This window comes from Haliotis asinina, chromosome 1, assembly GCF_037392515.1.
Source record: "Haliotis asinina isolate JCU_RB_2024 chromosome 1, JCU_Hal_asi_v2, whole genome shotgun sequence".
Lineage (NCBI taxonomy): Eukaryota > Metazoa > Mollusca > Gastropoda > Lepetellida > Haliotidae > Haliotis > Haliotis asinina.
In genome coordinates this window covers 2,258,829-2,279,568 of record NC_090280.1, presented here as the reverse complement: position 1 = coordinate 2,279,568, position 20,740 = coordinate 2,258,829, and the positions used below count along the sequence as shown (strand labels likewise).

At 42.6% G+C, this 20,740-nt stretch overlaps 1 protein-coding gene across 1 annotated transcript; it reads right to left on the bottom strand.

The window, feature by feature from the left end:
- Positions 1–1,903: 1,903 nt before the first annotated feature.
- On the bottom strand, positions 1,904–14,020 carry LOC137277526 (uncharacterized). The gene is made up of 6 exons (XM_067809339.1): positions 13,674–14,020; positions 11,741–11,962; positions 11,024–11,098; positions 10,602–10,673; positions 7,944–8,016; positions 1,904–2,661 (listed from the first exon to the last, which is right to left on the bottom strand). The coding sequence occupies exons 1-6, from the start codon at positions 13,737–13,739 to the stop codon at positions 2,594–2,596; spliced, it is 576 nt and encodes a 191-aa protein (XP_067665440.1). The 5' UTR covers positions 13,740–14,020; the 3' UTR covers positions 1,904–2,593.
- Positions 14,021–20,740: the final 6,720 nt, after the last annotated feature.

Here is a 20,740-nt window from a genome sequence, read left to right as displayed (position 1 = left end):
TAGCGTGCAGTACACATCACCTACTGTGCAGTATACAACCGCTAGTCTGCAGTACAAGCCCCCGCTCCCCCCCCCCCCCCCACCTCTAGGGTGCAGTACACAACCCATAGTGTACAGTATACACTCCCTAATGTGCAGTACACAACCCCTAGTGTGCAATACACAACCCCTAGTACAGTACACAAACCCTAGTGTAGAGTACACAACCGCTAGTGTGCAGCACACAACCTCTAGTGTACAGTACACCCCCAATGTACAGTACACCCCCCTAGTGTACAGTACACAACCCCTAGTATACTGTACACAACCGCTGGTGTGCAGTTCACAACCCCTAGTGTGGAGTACACAACACCTACTGTGCAGCCTACTGTGCAGTATACAACTGCTAGTCTGCAGTACACAACCGCTAGTCTGCAGTACACAACCACTAGTGTACAGTATACAACCGCTGGTGTGCAATACACAGCTCTGTGCAGTAAAGAGAACCAATGAATGTGGTGACCATGAATACGTGAAAACGCCAAGTTGCGGACAAAACTGTGACAGTGGCCCGGTCCGCCCAGCTGTGAATGGGTACCTCGAGAGGATGAGTAAGCCAGAATAAAACTCTTTGCGCCTGGAGGCAGTATGAGATGTATCCTCCCCAGGGAGTTGAGACTGATAATACGATGTGCGAGATTGACATCCATTGATTGATGGGGGATGAATACCAGCTCCTTGAGCAAGCACTAGTTATTGTGTATATATTCGCTATATAAATACACTATGATGATAGTATCGCGCTGACGAATTTAACAGACTGTCGAAAAATAAGTTTGAAATATGCCTGATCAGAATACCGAAGACCTTCTGATAATCATGTTACCTCACAATGTGCCTGTCTGTGTTTGTTTGTCCTACCAAGAAACATTAGTCATCCTTGTGGATTACGCCACATATCTTTAGCAGGCATAATTGCTTAAATATTGTGATTGTTCACTTTTTTCCACGACGAATTATTAGTAAATATGTATATAGCAACAAACATCAAAACTGTCAAATATACGAATTCTTTTTGATCTGCCTTTTTACTTCAGACATAACAAACGATTCACCGAAACATGTTTTTCGGTTTGTAATGAATGGATGAGGTTTCTGTGCTTGATAGGTCTAGCTCTGAAATGGCGTCTTCTGGTAGTTTTGGGTTTTGAACAAGACATATGTTCTTGCATTTCCTTTACAACATGTTTTACTTTGACAGAAATTGTTGGTAATGCTACTTTCAGGAGCAGAACTTTCAAACGTTTCAACATTCACCTTCAAGTTTATGGGTATCCAAGAACCTAATGACATAAACCAATAGTATCACTCTATGTCCAGTATTAGTATTACTGATGTACATAAACAACCAACATGCAAGCACTCATGCAGCCTGTTGTTGATGCAAGCATGCCAGTATAGGAATAGCTCACATTTGTCTGGATTCGTTATATCGGTTTGAAGAACAATATAATTATTTGACATTGACATAACTAGATGTCATATCCAGGACGAGTAGTCTACTATTGCGGGGATATTGATGACTTTGGCTTCTAGTTGTACATGTTTCAACGTGGTTTAGTTTTCTTTCCAATCCAGATATGTCAGTTAAATAATTCTTTTTATGTGGCATGGTGATCCTGATAACTGGATACTATTGAATAAGGTATGTGAACGCTGAGCGGTCCCTCAGACTCTATTTGAAGCGGATGTCTGCGTTCCTGTGTCTTTAATATTTAAGCATTTGACCACTTGTAACCTATGTTACGCCTGACATAGTAGTTGTCGACAGTTGATATTTTGTCAGTTTTCAGTGCACGTTTGTCCACAATCTCAGACACCAGGGAGCAATCCCATTGTAAACAAAGTTATGACATTAAAACACTTTCAATCAATTCTTTATTTATTAGCCACGTGATCAAAGCGGACATGGGTATTGAAACGGGTATCCGGGTCCAACCCACTGCCCACCTCTCCCGGGTATCCGGGTCCAACCCACTGCCCACCTCTCCCGGGTATCCGGGTCCAACCCACTGCCCACCTCTCCCGGGTATCCGGGTTACCCAGCCCAGCCCCAGAGCCCGATGTACGATTCTGACCTTTTCATAAGCTCATATTGTATTTGTTTACTATCACATAGATCTAGATCTACTGATGATCAGATTTCATGAAACCACCTCACATAAACACTCATAAAATCCCCATAAAACAGAACCTAGGGAACAAGTCCAAATAAGTGTTGATGACATCAGTCGTAACCTTTTTCCACTGAATCTCGAGAGTTTGAAATACAGATCAAATTAATCACAAACAGTGAACCAATACGATCAGCAAACCACACAACAGTTGTCTGAATTTCAGACTTGACAATAGGGAGGGCTGTGGGGATGTCACCACTGACACAGCGCTCTACAACGAGCCAACACTCTGGTAGCCCGGCCATGCACAAACATATATGGCTGAAGACGTTTAGATTGACCTTGAGTTTACAATTGTCGTATCTGATACGTCGTGTGATGATGTCGACTGAGGGTGCGTCAACTCTGGAAACTGTCGTCAGCCTAGCTTCTGGCGGTTAATGGTAACTGCCCCGTCTGAAGTTTGGCGGGGGACGCTGGGATCTGTCTGTAGCATGACCTTCCCCTGGGTGTACACAAACAATTGCAAAATATTTATTATATGCAAGTTACATCATTTTAATTATAAGTATCATTACTTATCCTAAAATGTAAAATTCTTCCAAGTGCGCGGTGACCAAAGACAGACGGAAGACACACCTTCCACATGATAATATTAGGTTGGCGTTTCAACATCCCTATGTGACGTCAACCATTGCTGCACCTCTTACGTCAGCAGTGCTACACGCCCCTATTACTCCAATACTTGTACTACTATTTTTCTCGCTATTTTTACGCTATTTTTCAGGGCATTATCACCCCCTGGAACCACTGTCCTGCAGAGGTGCAATGATGGGGTGACTGTCCGCCTGCATTTGCAGTGATCGCGTGCTTGTTTCGGCGACGAATGTAAGGTCGGTGTTAATGTCTAGTCACCATTTGCGAAACACGAACAATGTCGTGTAAATATTAACATTTCACGAATGCGCAGGTCCTGATGGTGATATACAGAAAGTTTCAAGTTTCTAGGTTAAACATGAAGAAAGCAATCGTCGTTTATCGGCAGATCATGTCTTTTCAAGTAGACAATTACTGATTTTATGTCAAATATATCTCCATTTTATCCTATGAATGACAAACAGAGTTAACAGGTATCACCAGTAGTACCCTCTGAGGAACAGATATCACCAGCAGTACCCTCTGAGGAACAGGTATCACCAGCAGTACCCTCTGAGGAACAGGTATCACCAGCAGTACCCTCTGAGGAACAGGTATCACCAGCAGTACCCTCTGAGGAACAGGTATCACCAGCAGTACCCTCTGAGAAACAGGTATCACCAGTAGTACCCTCTGAGGAACAGGTATCACCAGTAGTACCCTCTGAGAAACAGGTATCACCAGCAGTACCCCCTGAGGAACAGGTATCACCAGCAGTACCCTCTGAGGAACAGGTATCACCAGCAGTACCCTCTGAGGAACAGGTATCACCAGTAGTACCCTCTGAGGATCAGGTATCACCAACAGTACCCTCTGAGGAACAGGTATCACCAGCAGTACCCTCTGAGGAACAGGTATCACCAGTAGTACCCTCTGAGGATCAGGTATCACCAACAGTACCCTCTGAGGAACAGGTATCACCAGTAGTACCCTCGGAGGAAGAGGAAGTCATTCAGATGAAAACTGAAGAAGTTATTGTACAATATGTAAACCTGATATTCAGTGAAGTGATCGCGGGAGTACAGTGAACACATAATTCAGTGATCGGAAATTTGGAATATGCACTAATCGGAAATTTCTGTACACGTTTTCTCAAAATGTATAGAATATTTGAAATAAGTAGGTATATGTAACAAAGTATATTTTCAGTCAGTTTCAGACCGAGCAACACGAATGACGGGGTTAGGTGTGGACATTGCCCTTCTATGGATGACCTGTCTGCAGTTGTCAATCACAATCACAGAAACACGGAGATTTGAAAATAGGGACAATGACCATAAAACTTAACAAAAACAAAGGCAATAATTCATAATTACCAAGCGTTCACGTATGACAATGTATATCAAGCCAACCTGAGGGTACTAAAAAGACATTACACATCTGCAAAAACAAAAAAAATCTCTGGGCATAGTACCTTAAGCCACAGTTAGTTCTCTAAGCAAGAAAGCGAACCAGGGACACATATCCAGGATGTATCGCTAAAGTGTGGAAATAAGTGATGTCATTTGGCGGAAATATGCGTCATACTCCGACTTTCCATTAACATACTCACAACTACTCACAGAGATTTGTTGTTGACCAGCTGATCAGTGGTCACCACACAGACAAACATGTAGACACAAAGGTTTCCTCAATGTGGAGTACATACAATCAATCCGTGTATCATGTGAGACGTGGAAAGAACAATTCGTACTTTTTGTACTATTATATTCTCTGAATAATTTTCATAAGACGTATTCAGGGATATTTGTAGTTCCAAATATATTAATGGAATTACACGCCATTACCGGTGTTGTGAATTTAGTTTTACGCCGCCTTTAGGGATATTCCAGCAATTTCCTCTCGAGGGACACCAGAAATGGTCTTCACACCTTCTACCCATATGGGAAATTGTTCGACATAACTTCTAGCATACCCAACCGCCATAGTAATGGTGTTGAAGGAAGGCTAAATTCACCCCAAAGTCTGCTAGCGTCATTGATGAAGGGCCAAACTATTAGTAACAACAATTTTTAAAAGTTGTAAAATCTTCGTTTTTCTCCCTGGCATGTATTGCGGGGGGATATAGTTGACGCTTCGTCTGTCTGTCCGTCGGTCCGCAATCATTTTGTTTCCGGAGCATAAATCAAAAACCATTCAATATTTTTTTACCAAAACTGATAGATACAGTAATCTCAACCTACGGTTGTGCCTTTTGCTATTTACAGAGTTTTGGCATTTATATTTTTGTTGTTTTTCCATGGAACGTTTTGGTATTAGTTCAGTGGTGGGGTGGGTTTGTTTCCGGATCATAACTCAAAAACTGTTGAATATTTTTTCTGCAAAACTTGGTAGATATTATCACTCAGAACCTAAAGTGGTGCCTTTTGCTATTTACAGGTTTTTGCAATTTCTTATTTTCTCGGTTTCCCATGGAAACGTTTGGACTTTGTCTCAAAGTGAGAGGTGTGTTTCGTTTCAGGAGCACAACTCGAAAATTATTTAATATCTTTCAGCAAAACTTTGCAGATATTTGAGGCAGACAACAAAGTGGTGCCTTTTGCTATTTACAAAGTTTTGGCATTTTTATTTTTTCCAGTTTCCATGGAAACAATTCGGACTTAGTCTCAACATGGAGGGATGGGCTTCATTTCCAGAGCACAACTCGAAAACCATTTGATATCTTTCAACAGAACTTGGCAGATATATGAGACAGGTCTTGAAGTGGAGCCTTTTGCTGTTTACATCTATATCATGGCATTTATTTTTTTCATGATTTCCATGGAAATAATTCAGACTTAGTCTAAAACATCAAGTAACTGTCAGATGATTTGTCATTTCAAATACTAGTATACAGGGGCCGGGTGGATATGTCATCTTGTTGTTGACTCTTGTTGTTCCAAACAAATACAACTGGGTTTTCTACAAAGCCTCTTAACAGTATGGGAAACACATTTAGTTCTTTGATGTGCGATACATTCTGTTTCAAATAACACACATTTTCATCAAAATGTCGACATGGAAATCCGTTTGTTTACACTTCATGAAACGTGTCAGATCTAGACTAATGTTTAGATAATCAAAATTATGATGGCAACCAACAAACCTATTATAAATTGAAAAGGTAGTCCTGAGGAGACAAGGGATTCTGAACCAGGGGAAATTTAGACTTGATTCATTTGGGACTTAAGCACTGCCGGGAGGCTAGGATGTATGGAAAATACTGTGGTTCGGGGACTGTGTCAGACCATAGACCTGGTCAAATTCAGCAGTAGGTTGCTATCTGCTTTTAAGTAATTCAGGATGGTGTTGGTAGACTGTGGCAGAGATTTCAAGAATTCAAACTAGTCAGCAGTCTTAGATGATATTCACATGATTAACGCTATTATGACACCGATTCTTTAACGCAGCAGATCTTCCAACAAAACACTTCAATGTTAACAATGTAAGGATATCCAGGAGCACCGGTTGTCGACGTTTAAAGGCAGCGGGACTCCGTTGTAGGCGACTTGCATTTCGTCCACCACTAACACCACTAACACCACTAACACCACGTCACAGGCAAGCGCGTTTGAGATGGAGTAGACATCACGGCCAGTGGTCTCGTGTGCTCTTCACAGATGAAAGCAGATTCAATTTGTTCGTCAATGGTGGTCGGCAGAGGACAGACAGACCAGGCATTGATTGTTTCACCTCCCTATCTCCCACCCAGGATAATAAACCCATGTAACCACTACTTAGTATACACACAATACAAGCTGTTCACTGGCCAGGAGGCGAATATGGGTTTAGGTACCCTCGATGTTTGTTTATGTTCCCTATGTTAACTCTGAATTGTTTGAAGCAAGGGTGCAATACATTTTGTAGCCATTGCTAGAATTTGCCTAGAGTTATCTCCCTTATATCGGTAATTTCTGTATATCATGCGTGATTCATTGTAACTCGAGATAAAGAATTACTACAGCGAAGTACCAAATGATTGCTTCCTTCATGTTTAACCTAGCAACTTGAAACGTTCTATTTATAATAACCATATCCAGTGCATTCATGAAATGCTAATATTTCAGCCATACTGTTCATGTTTCACAAATGGTGACTAAATTTTCAACACCGATCATACATTCACTACCAAAACAAGCACGCGATCACTGCAAACGCAGACGGACAGTCACCCCATCACTGCACTCTGTAGGGCCGTGGTTCCAGGGGTTGATTATCATATGCAGAAGCATTAACTGCCCGACGAAGGAGTGCTGTTGAGAAGACCGAGGGCGCTTGCAAACGAGACTGATATGACATCAGTTCCGTACAAAGCCGCCAGAGATTTCTAGCGACACAGCCTCAATTTGAGATTTCCACTTTTTCCAGGTTTCCGTCTGTCAGAGGTCGTTGTACGACAGAGGTCGCTGCACGGCAGAGGTCGCTGTACGGCAGAGGTCGCTGTACGGCAGTGTTCGCAAGGATTGGAAGGAGCGTAGAGTTTGAAAAATACACACTTAGACACTTTGTCAATAAGATACCGACTTTGTTTGCTAGACAACATACAGTGGAAGGCATCTGCTGGTGATTTGTCAATATGATACCGACTTTGTTTGCTAGACAACATACAGTGGAAGGCAACTGCTGGTGATTTGTCAATAAGATACCGACTTTGTTTGCTAGACAACATACAGTGGAAGGCATCTGCTGGTGATTTGTAAATAAGATAACGACTTTGTTTGCTAGACAACATACAGTGGAAGGCAACTGCTGGTGATTTGTCATTTAGATACCGACTTTGTTTCCTAGACAACATACAGTGGAAGGCAACTGCTGGTGATTTGTCATTTAGATACCGACTTTGTTTCCTAGACAACATACAGTGGAAGGCAACTGCTGGTGATTTGTCAATAAGATACCGACTTCGTTTGCTAGACAGCATACAGCGGAAGTGAGCTGTCAATGGTTGTTTGCTTGACTCCGTACAGCAGAAGTGAGGTGTCAATGTTTGTTTGTTTGACTACATACAGCGGAAGGTACAAGTACTGGTCAGCTGTCAGTGTTTTTTTGCTTGACTACACACGGCGGAAGGCAACTGCTGGTGAGCTGCAAGCTACTGTTATACACACTCACGTGGAGTTGGATGGACTTTGTCAGTCTCTCGCAGGGTCGAGATGACTACTACGGCTAGGAAGATGGCAATGCCCTGGAACATGTATACAATATAACACGTGTTAGACTCTCGTGGTGCAAACACTCTAATACGAACGTATACTTTGGAAGTGCTGTTTTGTAATTACAACTGCTCAGAGTATTCGGCAGTACGGCCTGGGCGATTCATGTGTAATTAGTACAGTTGTGTCTATGATAGCAGCACAGGAAGTCCACACTTATAGCTATCTTGCCACACAGACAGGCAGCTTATTTGCGTAATATCGGCCTAATGACCTATAACACAGTTATGCAGATAAATAGTCAATGTATTGTGGTGATCTGGATCCAGATCTTGTTTGGAGTACATTATTCGGAAATAAGCAGTAAAATATATTACATGACTGCATCTTTATTTGAAGATCGATTCTTAGGTTGATAGACGTCTATACACTTTTCGAAGTTTTACTAAGTACTTTTCACATCAGTAGTATTTACATTAAAAAACACACGCGTCTTGTCTTCAACATTCATGTCATTGCATGCAGTACACAAATAGTCTGTTATGGGGATATCGTTTTCGGAATTTGCAGTACACAAGTATTAAGTATTTGTTTTCAATTCAGTGACCTACGGTTCCAGGTGAAGGTCATATTTGCATTGTGAATAGTATCTGAGAAACGTTAAGCCGCAAATATCATTATGCCAAGTCTGGTAGGCTATATCTCGTTGTTCGAAGGATACATCGGCAACACCTTGGTTAACCATATACATTTGAAAATTTGTTTTTGAATAAAATAGATCTCACACTTGACACCCGATTCATTTTGTCCACACTGTCCAAAGTTTTGAGCATCTTACAACACTGTATAGGATAACGTTCTTGATTCATGTGTAGCAGGGTAACCCAAAATGTATTTACTTTGATCTTCCCAAAGACATGCAGTGGATACCGCCCAAGTTCACATAGGATGGCCTTGTTAAAGGGCAATTTCTAACTTTGAAAAATCTCTTAAAATACATCTCTTTCATACAAACGGGAGATACACCAATACGCCAGTATTTCTGTGAATGTGTAACATAATGTGTGAATGAACATTTATCACGGGTAGTGATATATACATAAAGCCACGTTGTACATCGGCAGTTGTTACGCTTTCAGATAGACTTCAAGAAAACCTTTGATTCTGTTGACAGATCAAAACTATGGACATGTTTATGTAAAACTGGCATGGGAGGGAAAATGTTAAATTCAATTCTTAATATATATCAATCTGTAAAGGCTTGTGTTAGATGTAATAATGACCTCTCCAATTATTTTGATTGTCTAGTAGGTCTAAAACAAGGCTGTGTTCTTAGCTCGATATTGTTTTCTCTCTTCATAAGTGAACTGTCAGATGAGCTATCAAAGTATGGTAAATATGGCATACAACTTTTCCTTGATTTGCTAGATGTTCTACAACTCATGTTTGCAGACGACGTTTTACTTATCTCAGATACTGTCCCTGGATTACAAAACCAACTGAACATATTACATGATTTTACGGAACACTCCGGTTTAAAGGTTAACCTCGATAAAACCAATATTGTTGTTTTTCGAAGAGGTGGACGTTTAGCTAAACAAGAACAGTGGTTTCTAGGTGAAAACAGAATTACGACGATGGAAGTCGCGGTGACTGAGCGGGCTAGGCGGCTGACTTTGTGTGCTGGCGATTAGGTGCCTGACTCTGAGGGTGCGGGTTCGAATCCCGGATGGGACTCAACCGAAAAAAGTACTAGAATTTGTACTTTACTAAGAAAGTGAAATCCCAAATATGACATATGTTGCATTTGACCACTTTCTAAATGGCATCGTGTAATCACGTGTACATCAGCAGTTTGTAAGGCACACAGACACGTGTACATCGGCAGTTGTTAAGCCATACAGACACGTGTACATCCACAGTTGTTAAGCCATACAGACACGTGTACATCCACAGTTGTTACGTCATACAGTCCTGTTGTACATCGGCAGCTGTTAAGCCATACAGACACATGTACATCGGCAGTTGTTAAGCCATACAGACGTGTACATCGGCAGTTGTTAAGCCATGGACACACGTGTACATCGGCAGTTGTTAAGCAATAGAGACACGTGTACATCGGCAGTTGTTAAACAATATGGCCACGATGTACATCGGCAGTTGTTAAGCCATACAGACACGTTGTACATCGGCAGTTGTTAAGCCATACAGACACGTGTACATCGGCAGTTGTTAAGCCATACAGACACGCTGTACATCGACAGTTGGTAAGCCATACAGACACGTGTACATCGGCAGTTGTTAAGACATACAGACACATGTACATCGGCAGTTGTTAAGCCGTACAGACACGTGTACATCGGTAGTTGTTAAGCCGTACAGTTGTTAAATCATACAGACACGCGTACAGCAACAGTTATAAAGCAACAGGCATGTGTCCATCGGCAGTTATTAAAGCCACGTGTACTGTAACACTTTTGTTCCTGTCGCACACACCAGACATAACGTGTTTACCTCTATTGCAAACACCAGAAATAGTGTATATAGCTGTATTGCACACACCAGCTGTAACGCATTTACCTGTATTGTACACACCAGGTGGGTTTAATTCATTTACCTGTATTGCACACACCAGGATGACTGTGGCCATCAACAAGTTGGACAACTGCTGCCACTTGGTGTCGGGGTTCTGTTCCAATCAAATCATACGTCCTCATGTCAGCTTGTTTCATATAAATTCAATGTCATACAATTCCGGCCAAACATATTGTGTACGCGTATTAATATAATGATATTAATATGACGGTAGAGCTGGTGTAGCAGTCTCAGTAATCTCGACTGTGAGATGAACATGGCTTGGATCACAGCAGTTGTAAAGGAAAGTTCTTACATTTGAAACAATAACTGAGATAATGTTTGCCAGAAAACACAACCTACTGACATGTGGTTTTAGCCACCATTATGTCACGTACTTGATGTCACCACACCACGTGACGGCCAGCGGTGGTGTCGCGTGAGTATGTAGTCCAAGTCACCTACCTCGAAGGGGGTTGGGACGCGGACGATGCTGTACACAACAACGATGATGATGAGGATAACCTGCAGTATTATGTACTGAAAGAGAGATGGCATCAGTGACACGAGAAACGTCGGTGTGAATGAGTACAATCACCCGTGTACATCTCCAACAACTATGTGCCGAATATATGAATATTTTCAAAACATTTTGATTATGAGTCTCACGTACGAGACAAAGCTCTCTTTAAATAAAGTGAGTGAGTACTGTATTACGCCACCTTTAGCAATATTCCGGCAATATCATTACAGAGGACACCAAACATAGATTTCACACACTGCAGCCATGAGGGGAAACAAACTCCGGTCTTCATCATGACAAGCGAATGCTTTAACCACTGACATGCCCCTTTAACAAATTGAAATATAATAAATGTATATCCAAACTTGCATCACAAAAGGCTTCATCCGAGCTGCCCTCAGAACCCATCCCTTTCATAGCAGATACCAAATCAGTGGAATGTAACATAGTCCACCGTGACTCTGCAGCACGCAATGTTTTGTTTACGTTGGAGATGTGTCATGCCGAACAGCTGTCTTCATAAGCCTTTCACAGACATGCACCACACACACTGTAATGCACAGGTATCAGTCACCAAGCAAGCACACACCCGCAAACGCATGCCCCTACTCTGTAACGATATTCTGGATGGTAACACGTCATTACAACCTCTAACTCACCAAAGCCAGGGATATACGTTTCCTCTGTCGAGCGCCGAAGAAGCCGAACAGGCTGACGAGGAAGGCGAGTGGTCCAGCTATCAAGAAGAAGAGGCTGATGTCCGAGTACACTTCCTTCCCTCTGGCCACGTCGACAACGTCCATCTGCGTGACGGTGACGTCCAGAAGGGGTTTCATGGTGGACATGACAGCCCCGAGGATGATGAAGTCAATACTCTTCACCTGCAGCACAGAGACAAGGTTCTCTGCATGGCAACAGCGCTCAGTCCGGCATCAACCATATTACCCGGCAGTTCAAATACAACACTTAGGCTGGCGTGAACCTAATTACTCGGCAGTTCGCATCCAACGTTCACCAAGCCAACATAATCCACACATATATAGTACCTACACATACAATTGCACCTGTGTCTACCTCTACAATTTCACACCGGCACTGTACATGCTCATAGTAAGGATTGTTGTTGCATGTTTTCTTTGCGCATTGTTTTTACACACACATCCCCAATGTTGATACATATATTACCGACATATTGTAACGAAACATTGTACACAAATGACACAGTAACCCATTGTAGTGACATATTGACCACATCAATGGTATAAGACCAAATGGCTGGTGGAAGATCTACTGAATGTGCTTGAAAATTTGGGAACTAACGGAAGATCCACAGACTGGACAGCGGAAGATCTACTGACTATGGTACAGATATCTTACAATGGTGGAAGATCAACAAGCATGGAAAACACAACATCTATGATTTTTGTAGCCATGTCATGTCATGTCATGCCCCCGAGGGCAACGGACATTGTTTCTAGTTCTCTAGGTGCTATGCTTAACATGCAATATGTGCACCCGTCGTGAAGCAGATATCCTTGGTATTGCTGAAAGATATCAAGTTATGACCATTTTGTATTGGACATCAGCAGTCTGATGACATTAAGAATCGACCACAAGTGATTTCATAGTCTTTTTTCGTATATGACTAGTAGCTTGATGGCGGTTCTCTGATCAGCGTTTGTATAACACTTTATCCCGAGAACACAAAGCGGAGGTGGTAGTTTGGGGTAATGCACGGTGGCACTGGAATCGTCATGGTGAAGGGTACTTTGGACGAACGGAAGCACGAGTATGGCGCCGAGGAAATATTTCATATGCCAAACGGATAATATTTTGAAGCAGGTGAGTAAGTTAAGTTTCACGCCGCACTCATCAATATTCCAGCTATATGGCGACGGTCTGTTAATATCGAGTCTGGCCCCGACAGTCTTGTGATCAACAGCACGAGTATCGATCTGCGCAGTAGGGATACGACGACATGTGTCAACAAAGTCGCTCCTTAGTCGTTAGTCGCCTCCTACGGCAAACATGGGTTGCTGAAGATCAATTCTAACACTGATCTTCACGGATCGTTGGAGCAAGCATCGTTAGCTGAGGGCTTATTGGTGGTGGTGTCTCTCATATGATGCAAATTAGACCTTGTGGCGACCAGACAAAGGTTGAATTTACAAGGGTAAATTCCTGTTGTTTCACATTTCGATGACTTATCAGGACACACGAGTCCAGAACTCAGTAATATAGAGCACGATTCGAACATTGTGGGTCATAGAATACGTTATATGGCTGCAGTAATGCCGATCCGACGTAAAACCCATCTCGACTCAACGACGCAACTGGCTTTGTTCACGGTTGGCGATACGCATGTGATCTGAATATCTGAATCTTGACGGTGACACAAGTTACCATAAACTGGGTGCTCGTTCTTCTGGTCATTTAACTATTCTGTTAAGATCGTAAGTTCTACAGCGTTTGTAAGTTCGCTTGCTGAGGTTAAATGGTAAAAAATGGTAACATACTGACACTAGGAAAACTGTTGGATGTTGAGCTTCTTTTGTCTGTCTCTATACTTACTCTCGTAGAAGATCTACTTACTAAGGCTATTCCGTTGATTACGAGGAGCGCGAAGCGACACACGACCGAAAAACCGTCTGTTTCCATGACAACGACGTCTCTAGCCAGACACCACCCCACCCTGACGTAACCGGGGATGCTGCTAATGTGCTCTGACTGATGTGCTTGTTTGATTATCAGATGTTAAGTTGAGCCCAGGGCACAGAGGTAAAGCATGTAACCACACAGACGACACTGACTTCTTCTGCCGACCATACAACTATCTGAAATAGAAGCCAAATAGAAGGAACTAATCGCCAGGCTCGGCACAGCGCACACAACAGACATAAGCCACATGGACTTTCACGTCCAAGTAACCAACGTTAATCAATAAATTGATCATGAAAATGGTGTAAGTACGCAATACGTGTTATCAAAGTTGTTATCAGATATTTATAACATAAGGTGTTACTGTTGTGTTTACAAAGTGTGTGTATCTACTAGTGAATAATGACTTCATAGCCCGGAGACATACTGTTAATCCCCGTCTTACCTCCAGCGGCAACAGTTAGGCAGCTGTCAGGCTAAATATACTCGTCACATGTTGCTAGGACTGACAGTCATCCACACACAGCAGTCATATTATCATACAGACAATGAACAGGGATAGACAATACGAAAAAGGTACACAAGACACAGGAGTACCCAAGGCACAGGGGTACACAAGACACAGGTGTACACAAGACACAGGTACGAAAGACACAGGAGTACTCCAGACACGAGGTAGTCAATACACAAAGTACTCAAGACACAGGGGTACACAAGACACAGAGGTACACAATACACGGTTGTACGCAAGACACGGCTGTACAAAAGATAAAGTTGCACACGAGATGCAGAAGTACACAAAATAAAGGGGTACACATGATACAAACAGAAATACACAGGACACAAACGTACACAGGGAAATGGTACAAAAGGCACAGGAGTACAGAAGGCACATGGATAAACATTGCACAGGAGTACATAGGGAAAGGGTACAAAAGGCAAAGGAGTACACAAGGCACAGGTAGGTATCATGTCAGAACATAGGAAGCAGAATCACTTGCTTAATAACGGTGTCAGAACCGACACTGGATTGTCACTCTCAAGAAGCTGTTCCTCCATACATTCTTCCCCACTGACCCAATGACTTCTAATTGTCTCTCAAAGAAGGTATATGACATGCGTGCAGGCGATCAGAGCAGACGATGTAGCAGAGTGGGAATCATCGCCCGGGCTGGCACCAGTATACAATGTACATGACATAATGACCATATATCACGTCAAATGGTCACCCCATTTGCCCTGCACAAACACTGACTTCCAGACTGACATGGTTCATCCCCACTGAGCCCGGGGTCAGTAGGGCAGCTAGAAGTTACCGCATTGATCTCAGCCTCCCTATATCTGTCACCTGGCACGTGAATGTCTATCGGGTTTTAGTGTTATCAGGTGCTGGTGATTTATGTATTTTATCTGATGCTGGAAAATATCGATAAAACCTCCATATACGGATAAAACTCCAGAAATGGTTGAAACATTTACCGGACATACTAGATATCTGTAAAAACGCAACAAAGTTGATAAGTTGATAATTCATTTTTGAGGGTGTGGTGATGGAATGGTAAAGGTACGAGAGACAGACAGACAGAGAGAGAGAGAGACAGACAGACAGAGAGTGTATGATGTGTGTGACATGGAGAGAGAGAAAGAGAGCAAGAGAGAGGGTGTGTGTGACTTGGCGAGAGACGGGGAAATGGGGAGTGAGAGTGTGTGACATGGCGAGAGACGGGGAAATGGGGAGTGAGAGTGTGTGACGTGGCGAGAGACGCGGAAATGGGGAGTGAGAGTGTGTGACATAGACAGAGAGCGAGAGAGGGAGAGAGGGAGAGTGAGTGAATGAGAGTTTCCAAATGTTTAAATGCACATGGTACTTGGTACATCTAGTACCGACTGCACAACAGAACCTGATCGGCAGATACTATGAACCCAGAAAACACTTATTTCATCTTGAAATCTTTTAAAATATTATTAAAGCAAAAGGGTGTTCAGAGTGACATTGTGACATTTGATTACATTTTATCCATTGATAATTAGTAAGTTATGTATTGTATGACATGTGTCGTTGGTGCAGTCACTGCTCTTGGAATGAACTGCAGTGTCGTCTTGTAGCAAATGCTGAATACAGGTGGAAATAGGTAGAGGATACATTCTGCTGATAACCCCCATTCCTTAAATGGTATCATTTGTGTTCCTGCCTTTGCAGAGCCCCTTCCCCCTGACAGCGTTGTGTTTTAAGAGCATGTTATATATGGACATAACTTGAATGAGTGACAGTCCAGTGTATGGTTTCCGGTATGCCCAGGTGTCGTGCCTGGGTCGATACTGGTGTGGACTTTAGCTGTACCTGATTGTTCATTCAGGTGTCGTTTCTTTGTTTTGAAGAGTGTATCTGGTGTTCACTACAGTAAATCCCATTATCACCTAAATACCTCTCAGCTGAGAGCGGATTACTGCTTCATTCCCAGTCTACTTTGGTCTGCATGAATGTAATTATAGTCTCCCTACTCACTGAAAATATTTCGCCAATGATCCATGGCGGTACGTGGACGAAGCTGCATCACCCGGCCGTCCACGCTGACAAATTCTTCTGTTGTCAGTGATGAATTAATGAATTTAGTTTTATACTTCACTCAGTAACATTCCAGCTATATGGCGACGGTCTGTACATAATGGAATCTGGGACAGACATATTCCAGTGATTAACAACATGAGCATCGATTTACGTAGTAGGGATATGTCGATATGAATGAGATAAGCACTCGATCCGGTTGGTCCCCTCTTACGACAAGCATGCGTTACTCAAGATCGATTCAAGCTCTGATCTCCACGAGCCTTTTCTCAAAAAGTCATGGACTGATCTACTTTTCCATGTGTCCCCAGCTGTGAGAGTTCAGTGTTAAGTCCAGCTCACTCACCAGTTCAATATCTTGTGCTCATGCGAATGTTTTATGATATTTCCTATTATTACCATGGCAACATCGTGTTTGAATGGTTTGAGTCCGGCCCTCAGAATCAGGCACCTAATCGCCAGCACACAAAGTTAGGAGCCTGACTCTGAGGGTGCGGGTTCGAATCACGGATGGGACTCAACCCAAAAAAGTACTAGAATTTGTACTTTACTAAGAAAGTGTTATCCCAAATATGACCTATGTTGCATTTGACACAAGGATAGCACAATAAAACATCCAATCTGTATCAAGGCTGTGTTGGGCAGTGGTGGCAGCAGGAGGCGATCATACGAGGTACTGACTTCAACATGACCTGGTGGACAGGAGTAATAACTGTGATCACTGTTAATCTCATGAAATATGAAAACGATAGCAATGCATTGCTCCACATTGCTTCATTGATATTTTTTTCCGTTTCCTATTTTTTTTTTGAAGAGTGTAGTTAGTTGATCATGTAATTTACCGTGGAGAACACCATATAGCTGATGCTGAGATTTGCTATAGTAAACACCATATAGCTGATGCTGTGATTTGCTATAGTAAATACCATATAGCTGATGCTGAGATTTGCTATAGTAAACACCATATAGCTGATGCTGAGATTTGCTATTATAGTAAACACCATATAGCAGATGCTGAGATTTGCTACAGTAGACACCATATAGCTGATGCTGAGATTTGCTATAGTAAACACCATATAGCTGATGCTGAGATTTGCTATTATAGTAAACACCATATAGCAGATGCTGAGATTTGCTACAGTAGACACCATATAGCTGATGCTGAGATTTGCTATAGTAAACACCATATAGCAGATGCTGAGATTTGCTACAGTAGACACCATATAGCTGATGCTGAGATTTGCTACAGTAGACACCATATAGCTGATGCTGAGATTTGCTATAGTAAACACCATATAGCTGATGCTGAGATTTGCTACAGTAGACACCATATAGGTGATGCTGAGATTGACTACAGTGAACACCATATAGCAGATGCTGAGATTGACTACAGTGAACACCATATAGCTGATGCTGAGATTTGCTATAGTAAACACCATATAGGTGATGCTGAGATTGACTACAGTGAACACCATATAGCAGATGCTGAGATTGACTACAGTGAACACCATATAGCTGATGTTGAGATTTGCTATAGTAAACACCATATAGCTGATGCTGTGATTTGCTATAGTAAATACCATATAGCTGATGCTGAGATTTGCTATAGTAAACACCATATAGCTGATGCTGAGATTTGCTATTATAGTAAACACCATATAGCAGATGCTGAGATTTGCTACAGTAGACACCATATAGCTGATGCTGAGATTTGCTATAGTAAACACCATATAGCTGATGCTGAGATTTGCTATTATAGTAAACACCATATAGCAGATGCTGAGATTTGCTACAGTAGACACCATATAGCTGATGCTGAGATTTGCTATAGTAAACACCATATAGCAGATGCTGAGATTTGCTACAGTAGACACCATATAGCTGATGCTGAGATTTGCTACAGTAGACACCATATAGCTGATGCTGAGATTTGCTACAGTAAACACCATATAGCTGATGCTGAGATTTGCTACAGTAGACACCATATAGGTGATGCTGAGATTGACTACAGTGAACACCATATAGCAGATGCTGAGATTGACTACAGTGAACACCATATAGCTGATGCTGAGATTTGCTATAGTAAACACCATATAGGTGATGCTGAGATTGACTACAGTGAACACTACTTAACTGATCGTGGGATTTACTATTGTGCACACAGTCCATCATGGGATTCCATACAGAGAGTTACCTACCTTCTGTGGTTCAGGTACGCTCCTCCGTTGTCAGTGTATGTTCGATGATCTACGACCATGCGGTAGTTGCGTTTGTCATATCAAACAGTGTTTTGTACCGATGAAAGTTGAGCGTTAGAAGGGAGATCAGATAATTGTCAAATTTTCAATCAAGAGGTCCTACAAAGCTCTAGATTGCTGATAACGGATTATGTATGGTGTTGACATATCGACCACGGACAATGGTAGCAACCCGGGCATGTGAAACTGATAAAAGGGACATATTGTTGGATCTGATGTGAACAAAGTCTCTGGTAGTAAGTGAAGTTTGCAGAAGCAATAAAACATATATTATACCTTTAAAGAATTTGCAGCAATGTATTGGTTAACCTCTGGGGTTACTGTGTTGGACAAGCTTGGGAAGCTTGGACGATGAACGCTATTTCCCCTTAGGCCATGCGTCACAACGCCACAACAGTTACCTCGGTGGTGTGTAGTGGGGGTGGCAACGTCTTCCTCGTCAGATATAGTATCCTTGATGTTCTTAGATTTGACAAGTGTCCGCTGATAGCAATAAATGACTCCTCTATATTGAGGAAACTGTGTAATGACAATATGCGTCATACTTCTATATCCTGGTGACATCTCGACTGTCACAAGGAATAGGTGTGTGACTATAGCGCCTCGATTTTGTCGAGCACGAGGTCAGTGAAAATAATATCTCGACTGACCATTTTCTCGACATAATAGGTCTTCTCATTTTAGCATATCTCTTGTAGCAAGCAACACCTGCTGCTCTGGGACTACGTGTACGTCTATATGTACAGCTAAAACAGCCATAGTCTCACTACATTTCAACTATTGTGAAAGCACTGGTATTGTTAAAACATTACGCACTCTTTACAAATTTAAAACACGTTTATATACCAATCGATATATACATTAATCGTAGTTTTTTCTACTGCTCTTTCGTGCCGTTGGAGGTTCATGAGAACATTAGTGCAATATTGAGATGGATCCCGTAACCAGGTACGTGATAACTAGACATCACAGCATTCACACAGCATTCACACAGCAGAACACGAAAGGGAACATATGGATGATGCCAACTTCTGTGACATTCTGGAGCAAATGTAACGGTTACTCTGTGTGTGTGCGCGTGTGCGTGTGCGCCCTTTGTGTGTGTGTGTCCATCAGGTAAATTCCGCCTTATGTGTGTTTGTGAGTGTGCCTGCGTGCATGCGTACTCACGTGTATATGAATGTGTCCTTCATCAGGTATATGCGAGGTGTTTGTGTGCGTCTTGATGTCCATCTGTGTGTATGCGTGCCAAGTGCCAAGTGGTAGGCGTTATGCTATTCAAGTTCACATGCCGTGATTGCACCAGCCCCACAACCGGGACGTATGTTCATGCAGGAAACACAATGACTGACAGTGTGTATTCCCTCTTGAAGACAGTGGACTATGTGTCTAAAACTCGGAACGTCTCATGGAAACATGTCCCTTACCAGTCAATCTCCTTGTCTACAGTAAAGTTAAGAAACACACGTATTGTAGTTTGTCCAACCTGGCGGCACAAGACACACTGTACCGCCATACCCTGTGTGCAGTCACGGCCTCCAGGTGGTACATGCAACCGGTGGGGGAAGTAAGACACACTGTACCTCCATACCCTGTGTGTCGACACGGCCTCCAGGTGGTTCATACAATCAGTGTGGGAAGTAAGACACACTGTACCTCCATACCCTGTGTGTAGTCACGGCCTCCAGGTGGTTCATACAATCAGTGTGGGAAGTAAGACACACTGTACCTCCATACCCTGTGTGTCGACACGGCCTCCAGGTGGTTCATACAATCAGTGTGGGAAGTAAGACACACTGTACCTCCATACCCTGTGTGTAGTCACGGCCTCCAGGTGGTTCATACAATCAGTGTGGGAAGTAAGACACACTGTACCTCCATACCCTGTGTGTCGACACGGCCTCCAGGTGGTTCATACAATCAGTGTGGGAAGTAAGACACACTGTACCTCCATACCCTGTGTGTAGTCACGGCCTCCAGGTGGTTCATACAATCAGTGTGGGAAGTAAGACACACTGTACCTCCATACCCTGTGTGTCGACACGGCCTCCAGGTGGTGTTTACAATCAGTGGGGGGAGTAAGACACACTGTACCTCCATACCCTGTGTGTAGTCACGGCCTCCAGGTGGTTCATACAATCAGTGTGGGAAGTAAGACACACTGTACCTCCATACCC

Excerpts from the sequence above, each read along its gene's own strand:
- LOC137277526 (XM_067809339.1), bottom strand. The coding sequence starts at position 13,739 with ATGGAAACAGACGGTTTTTCGGTCGTGTGTCGCTTCGCGCTCCTCGTA. Across the intron at positions 10,674-11,023 it reads GCGTCCCAACCCCCTTCGAG|AACCCCGACACCAAGTGGCA; the intron begins GTAGGTGACTTG and ends TGATTGGAACAG. Across the intron at positions 2,662-7,943 it reads CAAAGTCCATCCAACTCCAC|GGGAAGGTCATGCTACAGAC; the intron begins GTGAGTGTGTAT and ends GTGTACACCCAG.